General features: G+C 24.6%; 2 protein-coding genes across 11 annotated transcripts in view; one reads left to right on the top strand and one right to left on the bottom strand.

Annotated features, from left to right (window-relative positions):
• Nucleotides 1-22105, top strand: part of LOC129605505 (E3 ubiquitin-protein ligase Ubr3) — a 30199-nt gene that overhangs the window by 915 nt on the left and 7179 nt on the right. For 7 of the 9 annotated variants that reach the window (XM_055515298.1, XM_055515295.1, XM_055515294.1 and 4 more), the window contains exons 2-7: nt 946-1580; nt 6803-7281; nt 7365-7468; nt 8053-8441; nt 8893-9305; nt 9365-9520. In XM_055515298.1, coding sequence (XP_055371273.1) covers nt 1145-1580; nt 6803-7281; nt 7365-7468; nt 8053-8441; nt 8893-9305; nt 9365-9520 — 1977 coding nt within the window. In that variant the 5' untranslated portion in view covers nt 946-1144. The remainder of the gene's footprint in view (nt 1-945; nt 1581-6802; nt 7282-7364; nt 7469-8052; nt 8442-8892; nt 9306-9364; nt 9521-22105) is intronic. The other 2 variants (XM_055515302.1, XM_055515301.1) reach the window with 2 other exon arrangements.
• LOC129605506 (uncharacterized) lies at nt 10815-22009 on the bottom strand. Of its 2 annotated transcripts, XM_055515303.1 has the most exons (7): nt 21411-22009; nt 20580-20900; nt 12709-12850; nt 12187-12542; nt 11901-12124; nt 11451-11837; nt 10815-11379 (listed from the first exon to the last, which is right to left on the bottom strand). In XM_055515303.1, exons 1-7 carry the CDS (start codon nt 21696-21698, stop codon nt 11067-11069), a joined length of 2031 nt encoding a protein of 676 aa, XP_055371278.1. In that variant the 5' UTR covers nt 21699-22009; the 3' UTR covers nt 10815-11066. The 2 variants fall into 2 exon arrangements, with proteins under 2 accessions (XP_055371278.1, XP_055371279.1); XM_055515304.1 differs by lacking the exons at nt 20580-20900; nt 21411-22009 and adding an exon at nt 13294-14323.

Below are 22105 nucleotides of genomic sequence, written 5' to 3'. Positions count from 1 at the left end.
AAGTATTATTTTATATATATTATGTGCGTATATACATATGTATATACATATGTAGAAAAGAATTAGAGTTGCCAAAAAAAAAAAGCTATAGCAAAATATTTTGTGATTTCAAATTCGTTCTTTAAAGCAAATAGTTATTTAATTACAAAAGAATAATTATAAAATTTGAAGTTTTTACAAATAATTTTCAAAAAAAGATCAATTGTCTAATTTTGAGTTATAAGCATATTATTTAAAATGTCAAGCTAAAGTTAGGTACAAGTTAAATACATAGGTATCTACTTATCTGCATAAATGGAAAAAAAATCTTTTATTATTTGGGCTCTAATACATTTATTTAGTTTATTTGCATTTTTGAATGTACAATATGCAGTAAGATTTAGAATAGAAATATTTTCTTGAAGTTTCTTGAAGATTCGATTATATATTTCAGATTATTATTTACTTTGCCGGCTGCGCTCATAATACACATTTCAAATTACTTTTACACCTCATTAATTATTTCGTATATTTTTAATTTCAGCTATTTATTTTAGTTATCACGTTTTAGATTTAATCTGATGTTGAAAAATTTTTTGAGGTAATGGTTGGTACACCTAGCTACCGGAATATTAAGTACAATATGTAAATCGATAATAAAATTTTGGTACTTATCCAACTACTCGATAGGAAGATGCAATTTCAATAGGCTTAAATCAGCTCAGTCTAATTAGATACCAACAATCAATCAATTTTATCTAAATGGGTAACCTACTATGAATTCACTTATAGGCACGAAATGTGGAAAGAAAATTAGTAATACGTATTAATATAGATTATAAGTAATTAGGTAGTACCTGTGTCAATAGTTAATCTTTCTGCTTTGACAAATTAGTTTAAGAATTCTAAATGTCAAAAACCTTTTGTAAAAAGTATTAATAATATATATATACTATCACTACGTAGATAGCACTTGGTTCTAAATGTTTAAAGACACTGGATAAAGTTCTGTAAATTGAACTTGCATTAGCTTCCTAATGAAATTAATTAGGTAGAGACCAACTAAAATTTATTTTAAACAAAAGTACGACAAACGATAAAAAAATAAGTCGAATTAAGACAAAAAAACATTTACATATAAAAATATAAAAAATAAAAATTCAATATGAATGTTGACAACGATGATGAGCAAAATAATTCCGCTGAAGCAAGCAATTCCAGCGGATTAGCAGAACAACCAATAACAACAGAAGTAACAACAGCTTCAACGACATCAACACATGCATCAGCAAAAGATGAAAATTTAATAGGAATAGCAGAAGATACCATAGAAGTAGGAGATGAAACAGGAGATACAGAGTTTCCGGGAGATTTTAGTGATGATGAATCAGTTGCCTCAAGAGCAAAGAAAATCTTAGAAAAAGGAAAGGAACAAGCAGCTGCTTATATTAATGAAGAATGCTGTCGAGGAGGCCCAACACCAGAGCTAAACGTTCTCATTGATTATTTATTTAGTATGGGGATTGACAGTTATTTCAGTATAGACTGGGTTAGATACTTGATAGCAGGAGGAAGATCCTTAGGAAAATTTGCATCAATTGGTGAGTATTTTGGGATTTTATTTTATCTTTGTATATATTATTTTATTTTTTATATAAAATAATAGATAATAGCAGACATTATATTAACATTAGTATAAAAAATTTTATATAAAAACAATTTTCTTTAGATATATGTATTAGGATTCTAATAGTCGAGTCCTTAGTATCTAATTAACCTGTTTACCTAGGTATTGCAACACGTTAATTTTTTCATGGATAAAAATTCGAAAAATAATTAGTCTAAATTTTTACTTTTTTAATTAGTTTTTTTAATTGAACTAATTAAAAAAGAACAAATTTTACTAGAAAAGTCATTGTTTTTAGTCTCAAGTAAAGGCCTTCAGTAATCAAGCCTTAAAAAAATGCTAGATTAGAAACAGTATTTCAAACAGTATTAAAAATGTTTTATAATACTAATACATTGAATGTTTTTATAAGGCCTATGAAACAAAGTAATGTTGACTAAATATATAAGTAACTGTGTTACAAACATATTTTAAAATTTTCAAAAAGAAAAAAACAGAGTTTCTCTTTCGAATCTTTTGTTTTTTAGTTTTCCTTTTTTTTATTGAAAAATTTTCAATTGATTTTAAAAAGATTTTTCTGCAAACCTAGATTTTCTATTGTAAAGAAGATGTTTTGCCTTTTTTTTTATAAGTATATATATATGTTAATTTCATAAATATTTACACTGACTAGTAACAATTGAATTTAATTAATAACTTTCTTTATTGAACTACGATGTCAATTCAACGGTTAGCATTATTACATTCATTTTATCAATTAAATAAGCGGTTTGTAGGTAGGTACCTATTATGTTTTATAATTTTCTAAATGGACATTCATGTCCTGAACATACATTAGTATTTAACGATCTTTTGTTTTATTAATCTTATAAAATTTTATTCTTAATTCAGAAAAATCATATAATTCATTAATACTTAAGCATTGAACAAAAAAATTAAGGCGAAGCAATAAGTAAGTTGAAAAAGAAGAAACATACACTATAATATTTCCAGTTCAATGAACTTGAAGTAATACAAACTCCATAGATAAACTTACATTACTTCCAATAACGTTTCTTCTATTTTTTTTTTAATAATTTTACTCTTTCTAATTATACTGATGTTTTGTATTTTGTTTTATACATACATATATAAATATACACAATTTGTTTCCTTTTATTTTTTAACTCTTCTGCAGCAAATAAAAACTAAAACAAAGTAAAATTTTTATGTTTAATTCGATTTATAGTAGTTGAAAAACTTTGCGAAAGTATTCTTATTACTAGCGGAACTTGTTCGACAATTGATCTAATTTGATTTATTTCAAATACTGTAATTCATGTTAAAGTCATAAGACTTAAATTAATTATATAATTTTCTGTTCATCTAATTAAATTTAGTTACGTTATTTAAGCACTTACGAGTATATATTTAAAATATTCTTCTTTTATTTTATTTTTTTTTATTGTCAAGGATAGTATTATGTAAAAAATCTAGTAAAGTACCAACAATTTTAATTATTTTTAGCAATTTGTTCATAATAATAAATTTAAAATATTTTTTGTCTGTAATAATACACTTAGGCATCATTAAAGTTTACAGATGCCTAAGTGTACAATTCTTATGTTTTAATGATTGTAAGTTTAAATTGTCAATTACATTTACATTAAGTTTTCCAATTTCAAATATTATTTATTTCAATTTGAAATTTTTGAAAAAAGACAAATTTTATAATTCATAGTAAATACATAGAATACACAATAGACGAATATAATACTTAAGTCAGTTAGTTCTAGAGTTGAACTACCTAAAATGCAAAAATACCATGCTTTTGCCACTCATGAAATTATTAGTGATTTCATTATTAATTTTGAAGGCCAATTGATTTAATGCGAATTTTCCTGGAAGTTTATTTTTTGAAAAGTTAATTATGTATTAAAAATTTTACTTTGTCTTATATCACAATTTTCGCTTTGAATTATAGAAACTTAATCATTTCATTGAAAAATGAATCCTTATTTTATATAAAATTAAATGATTTATCGTAACTTAAATTTTTTAACGATAAGTTAGTCATAACTACTATGCTTGTATTTAACTCATTAAGTATTTTTGTTTTAATTTTTAATTTTTAATATTTAAAGAATTGTTATTTTTTCCTTTTTTAGTTGTGACTGACTAATTGTGGAACTTGAATATTTATTTTTTTTTCTTTTTTTTTCCACAGATGATTTCAAGCTTTTCTCAGTTAAAATTTTTTTTTTAGTTTTTTCATATTTTTCCAAGTAAAATTGAAGGAAACTTAAGTATATAATATTTGTTGTTACAAGCGTCTTGCCTAGGTTACTCGATAAATAAGAAATTGTAATAGGATAAGAAATTGTAATAAAAATTAACAAAATCGAGATATAATTGATCTTAAATCGAAAACAGAAGAGTATTCGATTTGTTTAAAATTTAGAATTTTTTTTCATACATGTTCTGACGAGAGAGAAACAGCGTTTTGGAAAGGTTTATCTATCTTTGCCCCTTGGCAAACTGCCTAATTTTTCTGATTGGGAGACAGAGGTTTTTGAGATCTTATGCTTGTATCTCGGGTTGGCTCAATACGTTTACCAACGATAAAATATATGGTAATATATATAATACAATCTGTCTAACTACATAAAGTTTATTTAAGTACTTACTTTTTGTAATTTATTGACCTTAATTTATTAGTGTTTAATAGCGGCTTTTCCATATCGATTTCCCAATGATTTAAGTGCACGAAATTTTGTTTCTTGACAAAGTAAAAAGAGTGTGAGTAAGAGTGTGTAGAACGTAAACGCCCATATAACTTGATTACAATTCTCAATTAAAACTGCACTTGTGGCAAGAATTTGATTTCCTGTACTACAGCCAAAGTCTAAAATTAAAATGAATAAAATTAAGAATTATTGTGTATTTTTTTTTTTTTTTATTCAATAAATGATATTGCAACTAAGAAAATAATTCCTATCTAGCAAATTTTCTGGCTTAATATGGGGGTTATGGGTGTATCATCCACTGATGAGTTCCCTGTACATTATATTTGTCTAGCGGATGAGTTCAAGCGGTCTGACCCTTTTTAGTCGTCTATGTACTTGATCAACATCTAAAAGTTGCAGCATCTCGGGGTTATCATGCTGGAGTAATCTCGATTGATGATTGATTGGATACTTCTTTATTTCATCCTTGACTGTCGGCACGTTTAGATCTCGATGTAGAGTATCATTACTTACGTACCATGGTGCATTTACAATGATTCGGAGGAGCTTGTTTTGGAAAGTTTGGATAATTTTCAAATTAGATTCTTTGGTACAGCCCCACAGCTGTATACCGTAAGTCCAAACAGGCTTAAGAACCTGATTGTAGAGTAGTAATTTGTTCTGTGTATTAAGCTCAGAATATCTTCCAAGAAGCCAATACATGTTTCTCAATTTGATGTTCAGCTCATTTTTCTTTTTTTTAACATGCTCTTTCCACTTTAATTTAGCATCCAGTGTCATACCTAGGTATTTGGCTTCGTTGGCGTAAGGAATTGTTACCCCATTAAGTAAGACGCCCATTGGATCGCCCCTTCTGTTGGTGTAGTTTACGTGTACTGATTTAGCTTCGTTGAGTTTGAACCTCCACTTTTTCGTCAAGTAGACACTTCGTTCAATGAGACTTGCAATTTATTCGTAGCTTCTTCAACAGTTTTACCTGTCGCTAATATTGCCGTATCGTCTGCATAAGTTGCTAAGAAAGTTTCTTCGCTTTGCGGAATATCTCTGGTGTAAAGTAAGTACAAAAGGGGTCCCAGCACACTTCCCTGAGGCACACCAGCCCTCAAATTTTTAAAGATGGAGTACTCTTCCTCAAATTTTACCCTGAATATTCTGTCAGAGAGATAGGACTTCAACGTATTTATTTTAGAAAAATATCGTAAACAATAGATACCAATTATCTCAATTTTGAATACTTCATATATTTGTACAATTAGATAATTTTGATACGAGTACTACCAAAAATTTCTATAGAATGGAACCTATTTTTATTTTATAATTATTAGATGTTCTCTTATTCAAGTAGCTGCACATAAGTAGAAGTACTTAAAATCTACATAAAATTTGAATTCGAAAGCAAAAAAATTACGAATTTCAATCCTTGAAAATTGTTTCAAGTTTGTACCTATTAAACTTAAATAAAAAACAAAAAAAAACATTTATATGACGTCACAACTGAAAAGTGTATAATATTTTTATTATGATTTAATGAGAAAATTTTTGTGTAAATACATTGACATAAATGTAGCAACAAATAAGTAGTAAAGAAAAATAAGATTAATGAAATAATATAACAGCTGATATACACACACAACAGCAACCGCTGTTTAAAATATATAAAACTTATTTTTCAAGTCTGGCTAGAGTACAGATTATAAAAGAGCCATGTTGTAATCATGTATGAAGTTAATAACCTTCAAACAAGCTTTTAGTATGAGCTTTTTTCATAAAATATTTTAATACCTATCTAATATAAAAGTACACAATTAAATTAGTGTAAGTTCTTACTCATTTATTTTAAAGGTTACAGACTAAATGAATAAGAAAAACAAAATTAACTTGATATTACCATTTAAAGAAAATATTTATTTTCAAAGCTGTCAAAGTTAATTTCATATAAATTTTTAATTAATCGCGCGTATAAATATAATCTTATTTAAACTAACTAGAATCTTATACAAGTTAATTGAGAATTTCCACTTTATATTGCGTCGCATTCTTAAACAATAACTAACAAATTGATTATATGTTAATGTTAAAAGAATTTTTATATTAAAGTTTTTACTTAATTCTTAAGCTACAATAAAAGCTATAGTATTAATAATAAAATGCAAAGAATGAAATTTAGACATAAAAAGGCAAAATTTATTTACTTTGAGATATTGTAAATGAGAGTAAATTAATATTATGAGTGTTTAAATTTTATACATACCTAATATATTATATACATATATGAAAGATGACTTCTTTGTTAATAAAAAATAAAATCCATTAACACACAGATTACACATAAAAAATTTTTATTTTAAATGAGGAAAATATTTGACTTACAAAAATATTATTTACATTTTTAAAATTTAAAAAAAATCATATTGAAACAAATGTATTCCTTAAAATTTCCTTATTAATACTTTCTTACTTACATTTTCAGTTCGAAGTTATGATAACCATGCTAAATGTGGGCTTGTTTGGGTACCACATGTTGTTGCATATCGATGCCGAACATGTGGTATATCGCCATGTATGTCAATATGTCGAGATTGTTTTAAAAAAGGTGACCATGCAAACCATGATTTCAATATGTTTTTATCACAAGCGGGTGGAGCATGTGATTGTGGTGATACATCAGTTATGAAAGCTGAAGGATTTTGTAGTGATCATGGAATTAATAATCGGGCAAATAAAGATCCAGTTCCAAATGACTTATTAGCAGTTGCTGAAGCTATAATGCCAAAACTTTTATTTCGTTTACTACATCATTTTCGGGAACATAGTTCAACATCACATCAGCATAGTTCAATTAATGTTGCAGCTGGCCGTTTTGAAAAATTTTGTAATATGTTAATGGATTATAATAATATGGGTGAATTAATGAGACGTGTAATGACGAAAGCTTTAATCAATCCAGAAGTGAGTAAATCCACATCCTATTAATATGTTTTAATTTCAAATATTTAATTAACTTATATTAACTATCATAAAAAATATTTTAGGTTTACAAAAAATTTTCGGAAAAACCTTTTCCTAATAATAGTTATGGAAGATTCTTAAAATCAAGTAAAAAAAAGTATATTGAAGCTGTTTATAAATTTCCAAGGTAATACATTTATTAGAGGACTTATGTATGTATACTTTATGAAAAATATTTAACGATTTGATTTATAAGTTTATTTTACAACATTAACCTTTTTACACATTTAATATAATTTTTATCTGTATTGTTATCCAAAATAATTGATAGGATCTTTAATTATTGGAAGTAAAAATCAGTTCTTAAATTCTTAAAAGTAGTTTAACAACTTAAAAAATTACACGCCTTACTTGTTTTTTTTAAAAGTACTAAATGGTCCGGTAGAATTGATGGAGAGTTAACTAATGTCGTTGTAACTTTTTGGTATCAATCTTGTTTATGTATATTACATGAATATGAAGAACTTTTTAGAACTAATTTATGTAGCCGCAATAATTTTTAAAAATGATTTTCTATTACGATTAAAAAGTGAATATTATCCTTGAGAAAATTTAATCAAACAACGCGTTAAAGTTATGCATATTTCCCGTCACATTTATGAACTAAAAAAAATCTTTTTATAAATGTTAATAGTGTAGCTATTTAAATATTAAAATAAAATATATTGCAAATTTTTATGTAAATAAAGTAAACTTTTTTTAATGTTTTAGGCTAGAACCGCCTGACGAATATAAACATTTACCAGCATTGGACAGAACATTAAAACACTCAACATTGTTAGAAGAATTCATATTTTGGACATTTAAATTCGAATTTCCTCAGAACTTAGTTTGTTTCTTGTTAAATATGTTGCCTGATCAGGACTATAAGGAACACTTGACAAGAACATTTGTGATGCACTACAGTCGTATACCAACGGTTTTAGAGCTATCACAGGATCCCGATACATTAAGTAATCGAGTTGTTCATATGTCAGTACAGTTGTTTTCAAATGAAAGTTTAGCACTTAAAATGGTTGAAGAATTGAGTTTATTGCATGTTATGATTATTAGTTTAAAATTGATGATGTCAAAAATTTTAATACAAAATTCACTTCACGGTAAGTAATTTTTTCCTTGTAATTTATCATATTTTTTATTTTCTCCATTTACCTTTCATTAAAAAAATGAAATGTATAAAGGTAATTAAAATTTAAGCTCAGCTATTTAAATGTTTTTCGAAATGTAAATATTTAATGAACTAATTTTTTAATCATTAGTTCATTTTATTTCTCAAAAAAATGGATAAACATAAATTTCACATAAAAATTCACATCTTCATAAATTTAGTAATTTTTATAAAATATAATTATAACAAAAAAATTTTTAATTCTTGGAGTGTTAAAGAATAAAGCAAATCGATTATAAAACAACTTTATTTTTATATTGAATTTTTAATTTACATTGTAATGAACTTAATAAAAACTTTTTGGGCTTTTATTTGATTTAGATAAATAATTTCAAAATAGCTTTCAAATTTTTATTAATGTACACTTTTGGTTTTGTTTTCAGTTGTAGACAAAAATTTTCATTTTGTCATTGATTGTGCGAAGAGTGTTATGAAAGATCATTGCTATTGGCCATTGGTATCCGATTTTAACAATGTTTTATCTCATGAATCAGTTGCCTTAGTATTTTTGCGTGATGATAATTTAATTGATATGTGGTTTCAATTTTTATCTATGTTGCAAGGTATGAATGTTAATGTTCGTGAAACAAAAAGTCACGTAGAGTTTGAGCCAAGCTCATATTATGCTGCTTTCTCCTGTGAATTAGAAGCAAGTGCATATCCGATGTGGTCAATTATATCACATTTAAAAGATCCAACACATGCTCAATTAGCTAAAAAGATTTTGACATTTTGTGTAAATTCATTACACGAATGGTTGGATGCAATATTTTTTCTGAAACCAAAGTTGGAAAAAGTAAGTTTTTAAATTTTCTATTGTTATGATAAAAAATTTTAATTACATTTTATTTGTAGAGTGAAATGATGACAGCGTCATTTCATTTTCCACTGCATCGGTATTTAGCGGCTTTTACTTGTCAGGCTGTTACATCAATGGGAATGTCTTTAAGTGAAATATTACCATCCCCAGATTTATTGACATTGCTAATGGCACATCCATTAAGAGTTCAAGTAAGTTTAATATATAAATAAATGGATATACATACCTGCTTGCTATATAAATCTATATAAATATATGTATATATATATACAATATATATACAATGTATATTTTAATAAGCCATACATACAATATATATACAATGTATATATATGTATATATGTATATATATATATATATATATATATATATATATATGTTTTTTTAAGTATAGAGATATATTTGGAGATTTACATATAATTGCGTATATCTAAATATATAATACACATTTGTGTTTTTTAATATATATACAAAAACGGGAAGAATTATTAACATTTTGTCCACTATTTTTCGGATGGCTTAGGGTCGAAATGGATTTCCGGTATAGAATTCGGTAACGATATACATTTTTAAATCTTTATTATATATGTAAAACAAATATTAAACTGATTTAGCCCTATCTTTTTTTTTTTAATTGTCATATAAGTTTTAAAGATACCGTATTGTAAAATCTTTATTATAAAATTCCTGATAGCGCTATATTTAAATTTCACTAATTTTACATTATAAATAACCAATAGGTACCAATAAACCAATAGCAAAATAGGTATAAGGTAAATTTGAATAGATTTGAATATGAAAGATTTACACAAAGGTTAATTCAATATTATTAATTAAAATTTTTTATTTTAATCAATTATTTGTAACTATTTAGAAATTGTAATAAGTACCCGCAAATTCTTTAACGTCAAAATTTTGATTTTAGTCTGCAAACTGTCTGAAACTAAAACTTTTACGGACAGAAATGTAGTAAACTTTTTACCCGTAATTGACTTTGAATTTTGATCATCCGTAAACGTCAAAAAAAAATTTTTTTTAGATTTAAAATAATTTTATACTTACATATTAAAAATTAATAAAAAAAGTATTTTTTATATTATTTTTAACGTAATGATAGTCACTCAATACATCAAATTTATTTACTGAATTACTACGTCAGACTGTCTGCATATAAAAAAAAAAATCTACAATTTTGACGCTTAATTGACTTTTTTTAAACGTTTAAGAATTTAAACTTTGACTGAGAGTAAAAACGTAGTAGAGTATCCGTAAACTCAGACAACTCAGATTTTGTAAAATTTGACGTTTAAGAATTTACCATACCTTTAAAATTATTTTAAAAATATGAAATATATTGCTCTTTTAAAGAAACTCTCAGTACAAAATATATGCAATATGTACATATCTAACAAGCTTTTTGTGCTCCGCCTAAGCACACAGTTCAATAATCAGTTAGAATTTCATACAAATTAAAAGTTTGCAAAGTTAGTTTTTTATGAAATGTTTCTCACATTTTTATTTGCATAATTTGATTAACCAAAATTTATTACTATTTCTATAAAATCACTATAGGTTTATTTAATCTTCTCATTTTTAAGTTATAGAAAATTTGCATTATAATAAAATTTCAGATTTTCTATTGAAAAACACATGCATACACACATACACATAAGCAGAAAAAGTATTCTTAGTTTTCTATGATTTCTCTTTGTATGTTTCACTAGAATTTGTTTAAATTCAAATCATTCTTGATCTTTCTTCTGCTTTGAACGGTGATTGAATATGTGGTGTAAAGTCATATGTAATTAATTTAGGTGCAATAAAACCACCATACTGTCCCGATCCTTTGTAATAAATTCCAACTCCTGATAAAGGAACTGGCGGGCTTGATGTTACTTCTTGTATATCAATAAAAGGAACAGTTGTTTGTGCAGCATCTTTGTCCATGTCTGTGTTAGTAAATTCGATGTACTGATTATGTTTAGATTTTACTTGAGATCTAGCAATACTTCTTATTGGAATATCAGGACTGCGCAATATAACTTGTGTTCTAAAATCAAATTGAAATTGATTTTTAAGTCTTTTACTTTCTTTTAAGTTCTCAGTTAAGTGTGTTCTTACCGTTTATCTCCTGTAACATCTGTGTTATCATTAGATTGCCAGAAACTATTTATTTCTGGTTCAACTAACAGACCGGTTTCAAAATTATATTCAGATAATTTGGCTTCTAGATTTAAATGAGTGCCCACAACTCTAAATCTAATTCCAGTAATTACATGTGTTGGATCAACAACATTGATATCATCTAAATCAATAGCACGGTTTTCCCAAGCCAATGTATGATAGTCAACTTTTGATTTGACGTTTCGGTCAAATATTTGGTAATCATCTACTGGTTTCCATTCTAATGATTCTTGTTTAATGTTACCTCGAGGTAAAAGTTCACCCTGCTGCACTTGCAAATGGAAAATTCTTTTAACTTTAACGAATCGAAGTCCTGTTACAACCCTAAAATAACATAATAATTGATTTTTTTGTAATTTATGTGAAATAATTTTCTTGATTGCTTACATGTTTTTGTGTATATCGGATTCGGTTGATCTTAAATTAAAATATCTGTCTGATTTCAACCCTTGTTCATCACATAAACAAAAACAATAACTGCAATGCCAAAACAGCCATCTCCACCAGGAATCTACTTTGGAGGTACCTCTAACACAGCTACCGCTTTTTTCACCTAGCACTCTTCCATTTTCATATTCGATGTAGTCATAACGTCTACTACTATTGAGTGCCTGGAAATATGCAACAAATTTTTAAAATTTGTTAATATGTTCACGTTATAAAAAGCATTTACCGAAGGACAAATCCACATATCGGAATCTACATATTGACAATTGTACAATTTTCCAGTGCAACGTTGTTGCTTTGCACAATAGAGATCCTGATAACAACCATGACTTTTAGAAACTTGATAATACGCACAATTTTCTCTACATGTTCCATCTTCATTCATGTCAACCTCATTTTCAATATAACCTTGTAAGAGTCGAGTAACTTCATCATATGTTTGTCCCTTGAGATGTTTAGTTGGATCACATTTCCATACACTACGATCCGCATGCTTTATAACTCCACGTAAGGCATCTTGTGTACGATCTATTCGTTTGATGAATTCGTTTCGCATTAAGTTAGATTCCTCCGTAAAATTACCTACAAAGTAGAAATTATTTAGAATTATATAAGGAATTTTTTCGAAATATTTTTTATTCTCTGAAAAAATATTTCCTGACGGAATATTTTTTACTTCTGTTAATTAAATATAGAATGAATAATGAAGTAAATTGCAAATAATTTGATAAAGAAAAGTTTCACTTACCTTTTTCGTAAATCCTTAACATCATCCAAGAAAATTGCATCATTGTGTAACCCTTCAATTCTGCATATGCAACATCAGAATACAACGAATATAAAAATTGTTGCGCCGATTGATTGGTTACGCATATCTGATCTCTTGCATCCTAAAAATATTTATTTTTTTATTTCAATTTAACGTACACGAATAATATTTAATTAAGCACTTAATCGATAATTTCCAAAAATTGAAAATGTTAAAATTGGATTTATGAAACATGAGAAACATATACTAACATTAGTTTAATATCAGTATTTGGAATTTATATATCAATATTAATTCATTTTTAAGTTGAAGTTTGCTAGAGAATTGCTCAAAAAGAAATTAAATAAATATTTTAATTTTATTAAAAAACAAATTATTCTTCTACATCAAAATTTTCTTATCAGCAATAGGAAATAAATTACTCAATTAGTTAAAATTAAATTTTTTGAGAACAGTTGTTTTGTAAATATTTATATGTTATACATTGTGTACATATTCATATATGCTTTTTTGTAGTATATAATATATTTTATTTTATGTTTTATATACATTTTATATACATACCAATACTATACGATAACTTAATTTTTGTTTATTCATAATATTATCAATATTATCAAACATTTTTTTTACTGAATCATTTAAAATTTCTTCAGTAAAATCTAATATTGCACGTTCTTCAATTAAATCCTCATTAGATGCAGATTTATATACAAGACTTTTGAAATAACCGAATTCACCATCCAAATGTATTAAATCTCTTTGTAATTCTTGCCCTTCATAGTAACGATTTAATAATAAATATTTATCTGATTTAAATGATATTAATGATAAATTTTCTTTTATAAATTGCCTATGACTATCAAAAACTTTTCTAATTTGTGATTTTTTATCGATTTGACGTTCATTTAAATATTTCCATAATGCTGTATCTAAATTTATATATTCGGCTCTTAAATGATCTACAATACTTGCACCTTTTGGTCCAGCCAATGTTGATTTTATTTGATTTGTTAATATTGTAAAAACTATTATGAGAATGGTGGTTGTTGATAGCATCTCTTTAATTTTTATTCGAAACATTATTTTTTGCGCTCTTATTTTATTTGTTTAAATTTTATAATTTATTTTTTTACCCCCAGTTATTTTCTTTCTCAGTTGTTTTATTTCACATTATTTGATTTATAAAAATTTAAATTAGAGTTTTTTTTATGCAAAAATATTATAATTTCACTTTTTCATTTAATTTTGCTGTACTAGATTTAATAAATATTGACAAAATTCGTATTGAGCCACTGTAAATTTTAACGTTTAAATAGTCGTGACCTCTTTTTTATCTGCAATGTGTTTGTTTTTTTTTTAGTTGCGATTATTCTACTTATTATAAGCTAAATAATGTTAAAGTTGTAGTTATTCTTTGTGTTTTCATATTTTTTCATGATATTTTATTTCACTTTTGTTACTTAATTATTTTATTTTGTTCATTTTTTTACATAACTTTGATTTTTTGTTATTTATTTCGCGCTGAATTAATATAGTAATTTGTAGAAAAAAGAACAGGTGCAATTTATTGCATTATTATGACAAAAATTTTTATTGTTATACTGAATTAAATATTAAAATAAAAAAAGATAGTGAGCTTTTAGAATATCAAGGAACAAATCAAATTGCTGTAATAAAATAGAAACTACTAGTGAATGAATTTTGGAAAATTTGTAACATTTTTTGTTACCAGTAATGTACTTTAGAATGATTGAGTTAATTTCAATATGAAAGCAAAGCGGGGAAAAGTTTATATAAGAGAAAATAATTTATACTTCTAATAATATTGTTTTATAAAGTTATATGTATGAATAAACATTTTTTTTAATAAAGTTCTTTTGTTAAAAAAAACACAACCTCACAAATTAGTAAACATGATAAAATGTACAGGAAATAAAATGCCAGTTAAAGCACAAAGAAATTTGTTGGAAATGAACTTTTTCTGGTAATAAAAACTACATTAGGGTAGGTGGTGACATTTTATAACTTTTGCGTGTTCATCATTTTTTCATTACATACATTTATAAACAAATTTCGCTACAGAAGATTAAACCTATTATTATTATTAAAATTTTTTTTTTAAATTATTAATTACAAGTTGATTTTAATATTGTATACGATAACCTTGAAAAAGTTGTTTTCTTTTAATTTTTTTAATTTGCTAAATTTGTTTTTTAATTTTTTTTTTAATTGTGTTTAATTTTAACACTTTTTTCAATAATTTTAGATTGCATTCATATTTTCAAGGCTTGATTTTGAATTTTTGAAATGCACAAATAGAAAAATCAATAATTTCACTGACACTTTGAACTCTTCTAAAAACGAAATAGTTCAAATTTTGCGTTTTATTCTCGCACTCAAATGAAAATTTATTTTTTTTTTAATTCTAAAGCAAATTATAAATTGTGCTTTTTAAAGAAATACATGAAATTAAACAATATTATTAATAAATTATTTTATCTTTATAAATTCAGTTCCCTCAAATAAATTATTATTTTTTTATACAAAAAAAAAAAAACACCACTAATTTACAAGTAATTTAAAACAGTTTAAAATTACAATAAAAATTTTAAATGCAAATATTAATATGTGGCTGAATATATTAAGGTTCCTTTGTACTCATTATTTTCATATTTATTTAATAAAAAACCAAATAAAACAAAATATAAAAAGTACAAAAGAATACAAAATCGAAATTTTATGCATTGTTTCTCTCTGAACGATCCAAAAAAAAAAAACCAAACCAACCTCTCTCAATGATTGTATAATAAGAACTGGTTGAAATAAAATTGAAAAACAACTAAATTGGTAGGGTACCAATTTGTCTGAACTAAATGAATTCTTATATATATATTTACACGTTCAGGGATTTCACTTTATTCATAAAAACATGTAGCAAAATTTGAGCTTTTTTTACTAAATTTTTTGATATTTTATAACTCAATTATGATAGTATCTAATAAATTTGTATGGCATTATATTTTGAGTATTTTTTAATATCATGAGCATTTCTTTTAATAATTTTAGAAAATAGAGTCTCAAATATAATATTGACAGCGTTATGGTAATCAAATAACATTCAATATTTTTAGTATAATCCAATTTTATGGTATATTCCATTATAGTATGTTTTAAATTTATAGTATATTTCTAAAAATATTAATCTATTATATAGTATAACTCCAACAATATAAATATCGTATAAGTATAAAAAGTAGGAAACAACTAAAAATCATTTTAAAACATTTAATAATTTTTTTTCTTCTAATTTCTGGTAATCTAATATTCTAGATTGAGTACAATCGAACTAGAATTGAATTGAAAATAAAATTAAAAGAAATTTGGCTACCCAGAAACTGGTTTTAAATTCTAAATATTCTTATTGAATCTATATTCTAGATATTATTAATTAGATTTTTGTCATAATCATTGTTAGATTAACAATTCTTATTAAAATTAGATTCTAATTTTTATTAATTTAATTGTTCATTTGCTACATTTTATCGACAAAACTAATTAAAAATATTTTCATTCTCATCAACTTTATTCCGTATTCGTATTCTGATTACTTATTGTATGTAGTATATAAGAGTTAAAAAATTTAACTTGTATATTCAGTCATATAAAATAATCACTTTATTTGTATTTAATATGCTTTTAATAAGTTGTATACATGTAAAGTTGGCTTCGTTCTTTAAAGCTTTATATGACAAGTAAACATAACATACATATATACAAACGTAAATATTTTATTTATGTATTTAATATTTTAATATCAAATAAAATTTCGTACTTCAGTTATTTACAGTAGACATGTTGTACGTACGTTTTCACAAAAGTTATATGTATGACATTTGCCGTTTTATAATAAAACACAAATGATAATATAATGTGAGGTATAGGTAGGTCTAGAAGTATAAAAGTACATGTCAAATAAAATAAATTCATTTTCATTTGGTATTTATTTAGGTACGTGTATATAATGTTTTGTATATATAGTCAGTCGCTTATATGTACTGTTTAAATAATAGGCTTACATGATATTGTAATATGATGCGTAGATATTATAATTATCTATGATACATTTAACCGGGAATATATTTTATGTATTTTTTCTTTTGTATAAATGTACAAAGTACTTTCGAAGTGTCAACGAAATTTTAGTATAATGCAATGAATTCCCCCTCATTTTTCTGCATTTTGAAAATATTAATTTCTATGGCAACATTTTCTGGTAACGGTGAATTTGTTTAATTAATATTATAGAATATGGATATGGAATGCATACATACATACATACATTCAAAATTTATATTAAACTATCATATAAAACTATATAAGTATTTATATTTATAATATAATAGAAAAATTTTTAAGGAATTTCCAAATGAGTTAAGGGCCGTTTCTTTAATGCGACCTTCCTATAATACACGCTTTCAGAGTAAATTCAGTTTACAAATTGATTGAAACTTAATTACTTAACTTGTGATTCGGACTTAATTTTTCTTCATCGAAATGCACAAAATAATTCTCCTCAAATAACAAGTTATGATAAGTTAAAGTTCTAAGTCGTTGTTTTACCAAAAATATTTGGTGAAACGAAATGAAAAATAAACATTGCTATGTAAATATTAATGTTGTGAAGAAAATTATAAATGGAATTTAAAAAAAAATACTGCAAAATTTTCTAAATTTTTTTTTATCTTTAATTTTCTATTTTAAGCATAATCTTTTATTATTATTTTGCTGAATTTTATTAAAAAAAAAAAATATAAGTATATCGTAAGCAATTTATTTCTTGTTTGTAAACCATACATGAAAAATTCTTATCGTTGTGCACACCAAACTCAGTAAAATAAAAATAAAATTGCAAAAATACGAAATTTTTTTATCCAAATATCAAGTATCACAGAGAGCACAACACAGCACAAAAGAAGCTTTAAATAAACATGATATAATAAATATATATGTATGTAAATATTGATAACATGTTGAAAGTTTTGAAGTTAAACAGGGTGATTCTCTTAAATCGCTTCAAATTTTTCATTAATTTTACGTCATAAATTAATGATATAGAAAATATACTTATTAGGCTTCTAATTTGATTGCTCTTTTTTGGATTGATTTTGGTTTTTAGTAGTATATTCTTGTAGTGCAAAGAAGAAAATCGCAATTTCTGTATAGATTTTTGAGTGATTTTTCTTTTATCATCAAACTAAGCACATTTAATAACGTGATGAATTTATGATAGAATTTGAGTGGTTTGATAAAATTTACAGGAATTTAATTTTTTTTTTAATATTGAAATTCTATTTTATTTAATGCAAATATTAAATTTCCAACACTCTGAAATTAATGATGGAACAACAAAATCATTGAAATAGGTATAAGGTTCCATTATACCCCCTCCTCATTTTTTTTATATTTTTTTTTAAAGATAGAATTGTGAATGAGAAAAGAAAATTGAAGAATTTCTAGGAATTGGCTTATTATAATTATTATTATTATTGATGATTATTAAAGTTCATTGATTATTGTAAAAAAAAAATCAATGAACTTTCGTCATTTTATAAACAACATTCTGTACACGCTTTAATATTTATATGAATGTATGTATGTAATATTCAAATAGGAAAATGAGATTTTTCTGTTTTTTTTTTTTGTTTTAAATGTTTCACGCCAATCTTTTATTATAGTAACACATTTAAAGTTTAGCCCGCATACTTATATGATTTGATTCTGATTTCGAAAGCGAGGCTTGAAATGCTAGCTAGCTAGAACGCAAAAGCACAAAAATTCAATTTTTTTTTTTGTGTTGTCTTTTGTATGTGTGCGTATTTCTTTTTCCTTTATGAAAAAATTATAATATTAATAAATAAAATTATAATATTAAATAATAATTCTAAGAAAACAAAGCAAGTTGATAAAAAAAATAAAAGAAATGTTTTTATTATAAATGATTCATGATTTAAGTATAAATTGGACATGTTTTATAACTTAATTTTATTCTTCTTGTTTCTTTTATTTTCTTCATCTTATTTCTAAGAGCATTTATATTGAATTTTACTTAAAGTTTCTGAAGTTTTAAAGAGACCACAAATCAAGTTTTAATTTATAACCATGTGTTTTTTTCAAAATTCTTATTAAAACCCATGTTTTTTCATACAACTCATCATTGGTCTTAAAAAAAAAACAATCAAAGACAAAATTACATAAAGAGACTGAATTTTGCATGTAGGTGTTAGGGATAAACAAACATTTTGAAAAGTTTTTTTGCGAATAACTGATACTTAGGTCATAAAATAAATTAATTACAAGGTTATTATTAATTTTAGATTTCTAAAAAGATTATTCATTAATAACTTGAAGAAATTTTAATTTATATTTAAGGGTTAATGAACATGGAATGAAAAGTGATTTTAATATTTACATAAAATTTATAAACATACTCTTCAAAATAATAAATACATAATATTTAAGGGGCAATTAAAATTCAGAAGTTATTTCACTAATTTAAGTTTTACTATCAACATTAATAAAATTGACTCTATTTCTGTTAATGTTTTTAGGGTTTACTAATGATTAGTTTGGATAATAGGCGTTTCTTAAATAGTTTGAAAGTAGGAAGATATTCAAAAATCGGTTTAGAAATAGAGAAATAACGTTACAATATGGGAAAAGATAAAATAATGAAAAATTTCTATTAAAAGTCACCCTACATCTTGCTTTAAATAGCTTTTTTTAATGAATGACAAACGATTTTTCATATCACTTTACAATTTTATAAATATACATATTTATATAAATTAAATTAAATATTAATACTATTCAAATGATCCGTGACGATTTTTACTTAAAGAATTAATTCTTATAAAACCTAATAAGCATTTATAAAGAAAGAGCTAGTGAAATTTCTTTTTTTAATAAGAACTGCAATATCTTCTGAAACATCAATCACTCACAGTTCTTTTATTGCAATTCTGAGCTTTTTTTCGTTATATTTATTTTCACTTACTATATGAATTATGTATGTACATATACATATTTTTTTATTATGTATTACATTACTGCATTATTAATAAAATTTATTTTTTAAAAGCGGTTTTGAAAATGTTGATTAATGAAATTTAAATTGTTAATTTAGTTTTTTTTCTTTTAGTATAAGTAAAAAAATTTTTTGCTAAGTGAATTACAAATTATTAGTCATTTTGTTACCCTCTTACTATAAATATTGTAGTAAGTGCTAACCTTACTTTATGAAAACTAAATAATGTCGAAATTAAAACCGGAAAATACAGTTATTTATATACATATATAAAAATTTTTTCGTTATAATTTACACTCTACTAAATGAGCATGAATCTACTCATTTACTTTTCTTTAAAAAAAATACTGATGTGACTCATAGGTTATTTTCTTTGTAACTCTTTTTTAATAATTCATTTACCTTAATACTTAAATATTTGCAGCAGATTTGTAGAAGTATATTTTATATGTAGACATATGTAACGTATATGTATATTAATTCAATTTAACTAACTAATTATTATTATTTTTTTTTGCATACACTTTCGCTTCGAAATCTTTCCGATAGACCAAACTAAAATTAAGCATGGTTAAATTTGAATAGTAAATGTGTGGAAAGAAAGAGAACTGATTATGTTATTTTAAAAAGGAAAAGAAAAAAAAAATTATTAAGTTCTTCGAAGTTAAAATGAATTGTGCAAATTTTTCGATTTTTGGAATTTTCGAAAGTTTTAAGTGCGACAAAAGTAACAATAAAATAAAATATTTAAAATAAAAATTACCAACAAACTATCACTTAACATCATAAGTACATTGCGATTACTTGTACGTGATTCACGTTTTGCTCCAATAAATAATACATGTAATCTTTCCAATAAATGATTAATTGCATAGGCGTTAGGTGAAACATTCCATTCAGCAAATTTTATTAATGTATCCGGTTCTAAGGTATCCTGATGTTTTTCATATCGTTCCATTTCATTTGCCCGACTTCCAATACGATTTATAATATCCTTAATTTCATGTAATTCTAATTCTAATCTAGTATTTGTTTTTATTCGATCATTTATTTGTTCAATCGTATATTCAGCAAATATTGAGAACTGCAAAATAAGATTGAAATTATTGAATAATTTCAATTTCAATAGGATTGCACATATGTATTTGGTTAAAATTTTTTAGTTTAATTTAAAATCAAGATAGAATTTTATTTATTTTATATTCTTGTCTATTTTATTTTGTTTCAAGTTATAGATCAAATTTTCTAATAGGTTAGTGACTGTGACTTTAATTAAACTCTCTTATAAATTACATTATGAATTTTTTTGAAAAACAGTTTGCATACATATTTATTATAAAATTGATAAATATAATTCTAATTTAAGTATTTCAGCATATCAAACATAATAGAATCAATTATGAGGTATTTTTACCCTTTCTTTCTAATTTTAAAGTGATTAATTTCGAATCTATGAATTCTAAACGTTGATATCATACATTATGTTCAATGTGTTTTATATGAAAACGGAAATTTAATTGAACTTTTCAAAATACAAACCTACTCTTTTGTTTTATTTTTTATGTTTTATTTACACAACCCAACACCTACTTACCTTTTCTTGATTTTGATCAATTTTTCTTGATAATTCAGCAATACGTTTTAAAACCTTTTTAGATTTCTCTCTCATTACTGGTAACTCAACATGCTCACCAACTTTTGTTTCTTCAATAATATCCCATGTTTTTAATATACCAGTTGCAACTACTTTAGTTACATGTAGAACATCTAATACATCATCTATTACAGCATTTGTATTATTAAAATTATTAAAAAAAACTAAAATCATTAAAAATGATATTAAAGGTTTATTATAAATTTTTTTATTATATAGTTGCACCATTATTATTATACTATTTAAATATCAATTTAAATTTTCTTTTATCCGTAACTACCATTTAAAATTATAGAATTATCACAATAAATATCTGAGATAGGAAAAAAAGACTATTAATTCTCAGTTATTTTATCTAACATTTATTTAACTGGCAGTGAAAATTATAATAAATGATTAACAAAGCACAACATTGAGCACTGCCACGGTATCTCTTTTTTTTTTGCACTTTTTGTTGTTATAACATTAAAATATATACATATAAAAAAAAGTAAAGAAATCAAAGTTATAAAAGAAGATTGTAGCCTGCTCTCAGACCAAATAATAATTGATGACTGAAATAAAAAGTCAAAATAAAAATACAGCAATAGTCAAAAGTACATAAACATAATTCATGTACGAATGTATGTGGACAA

This window comes from Condylostylus longicornis, unplaced genomic scaffold (assembly GCF_029603195.1).
Source record: "Condylostylus longicornis isolate FDR11 unplaced genomic scaffold, ASM2960319v2 ptg000013l, whole genome shotgun sequence".
NCBI classification, from domain to species: domain Eukaryota; kingdom Metazoa; phylum Arthropoda; class Insecta; order Diptera; family Dolichopodidae; genus Condylostylus; species Condylostylus longicornis.
The sequence above is the reverse complement of the archived record's forward strand: the minus strand, read 5'-3'. Positions and strand labels throughout refer to the sequence as shown.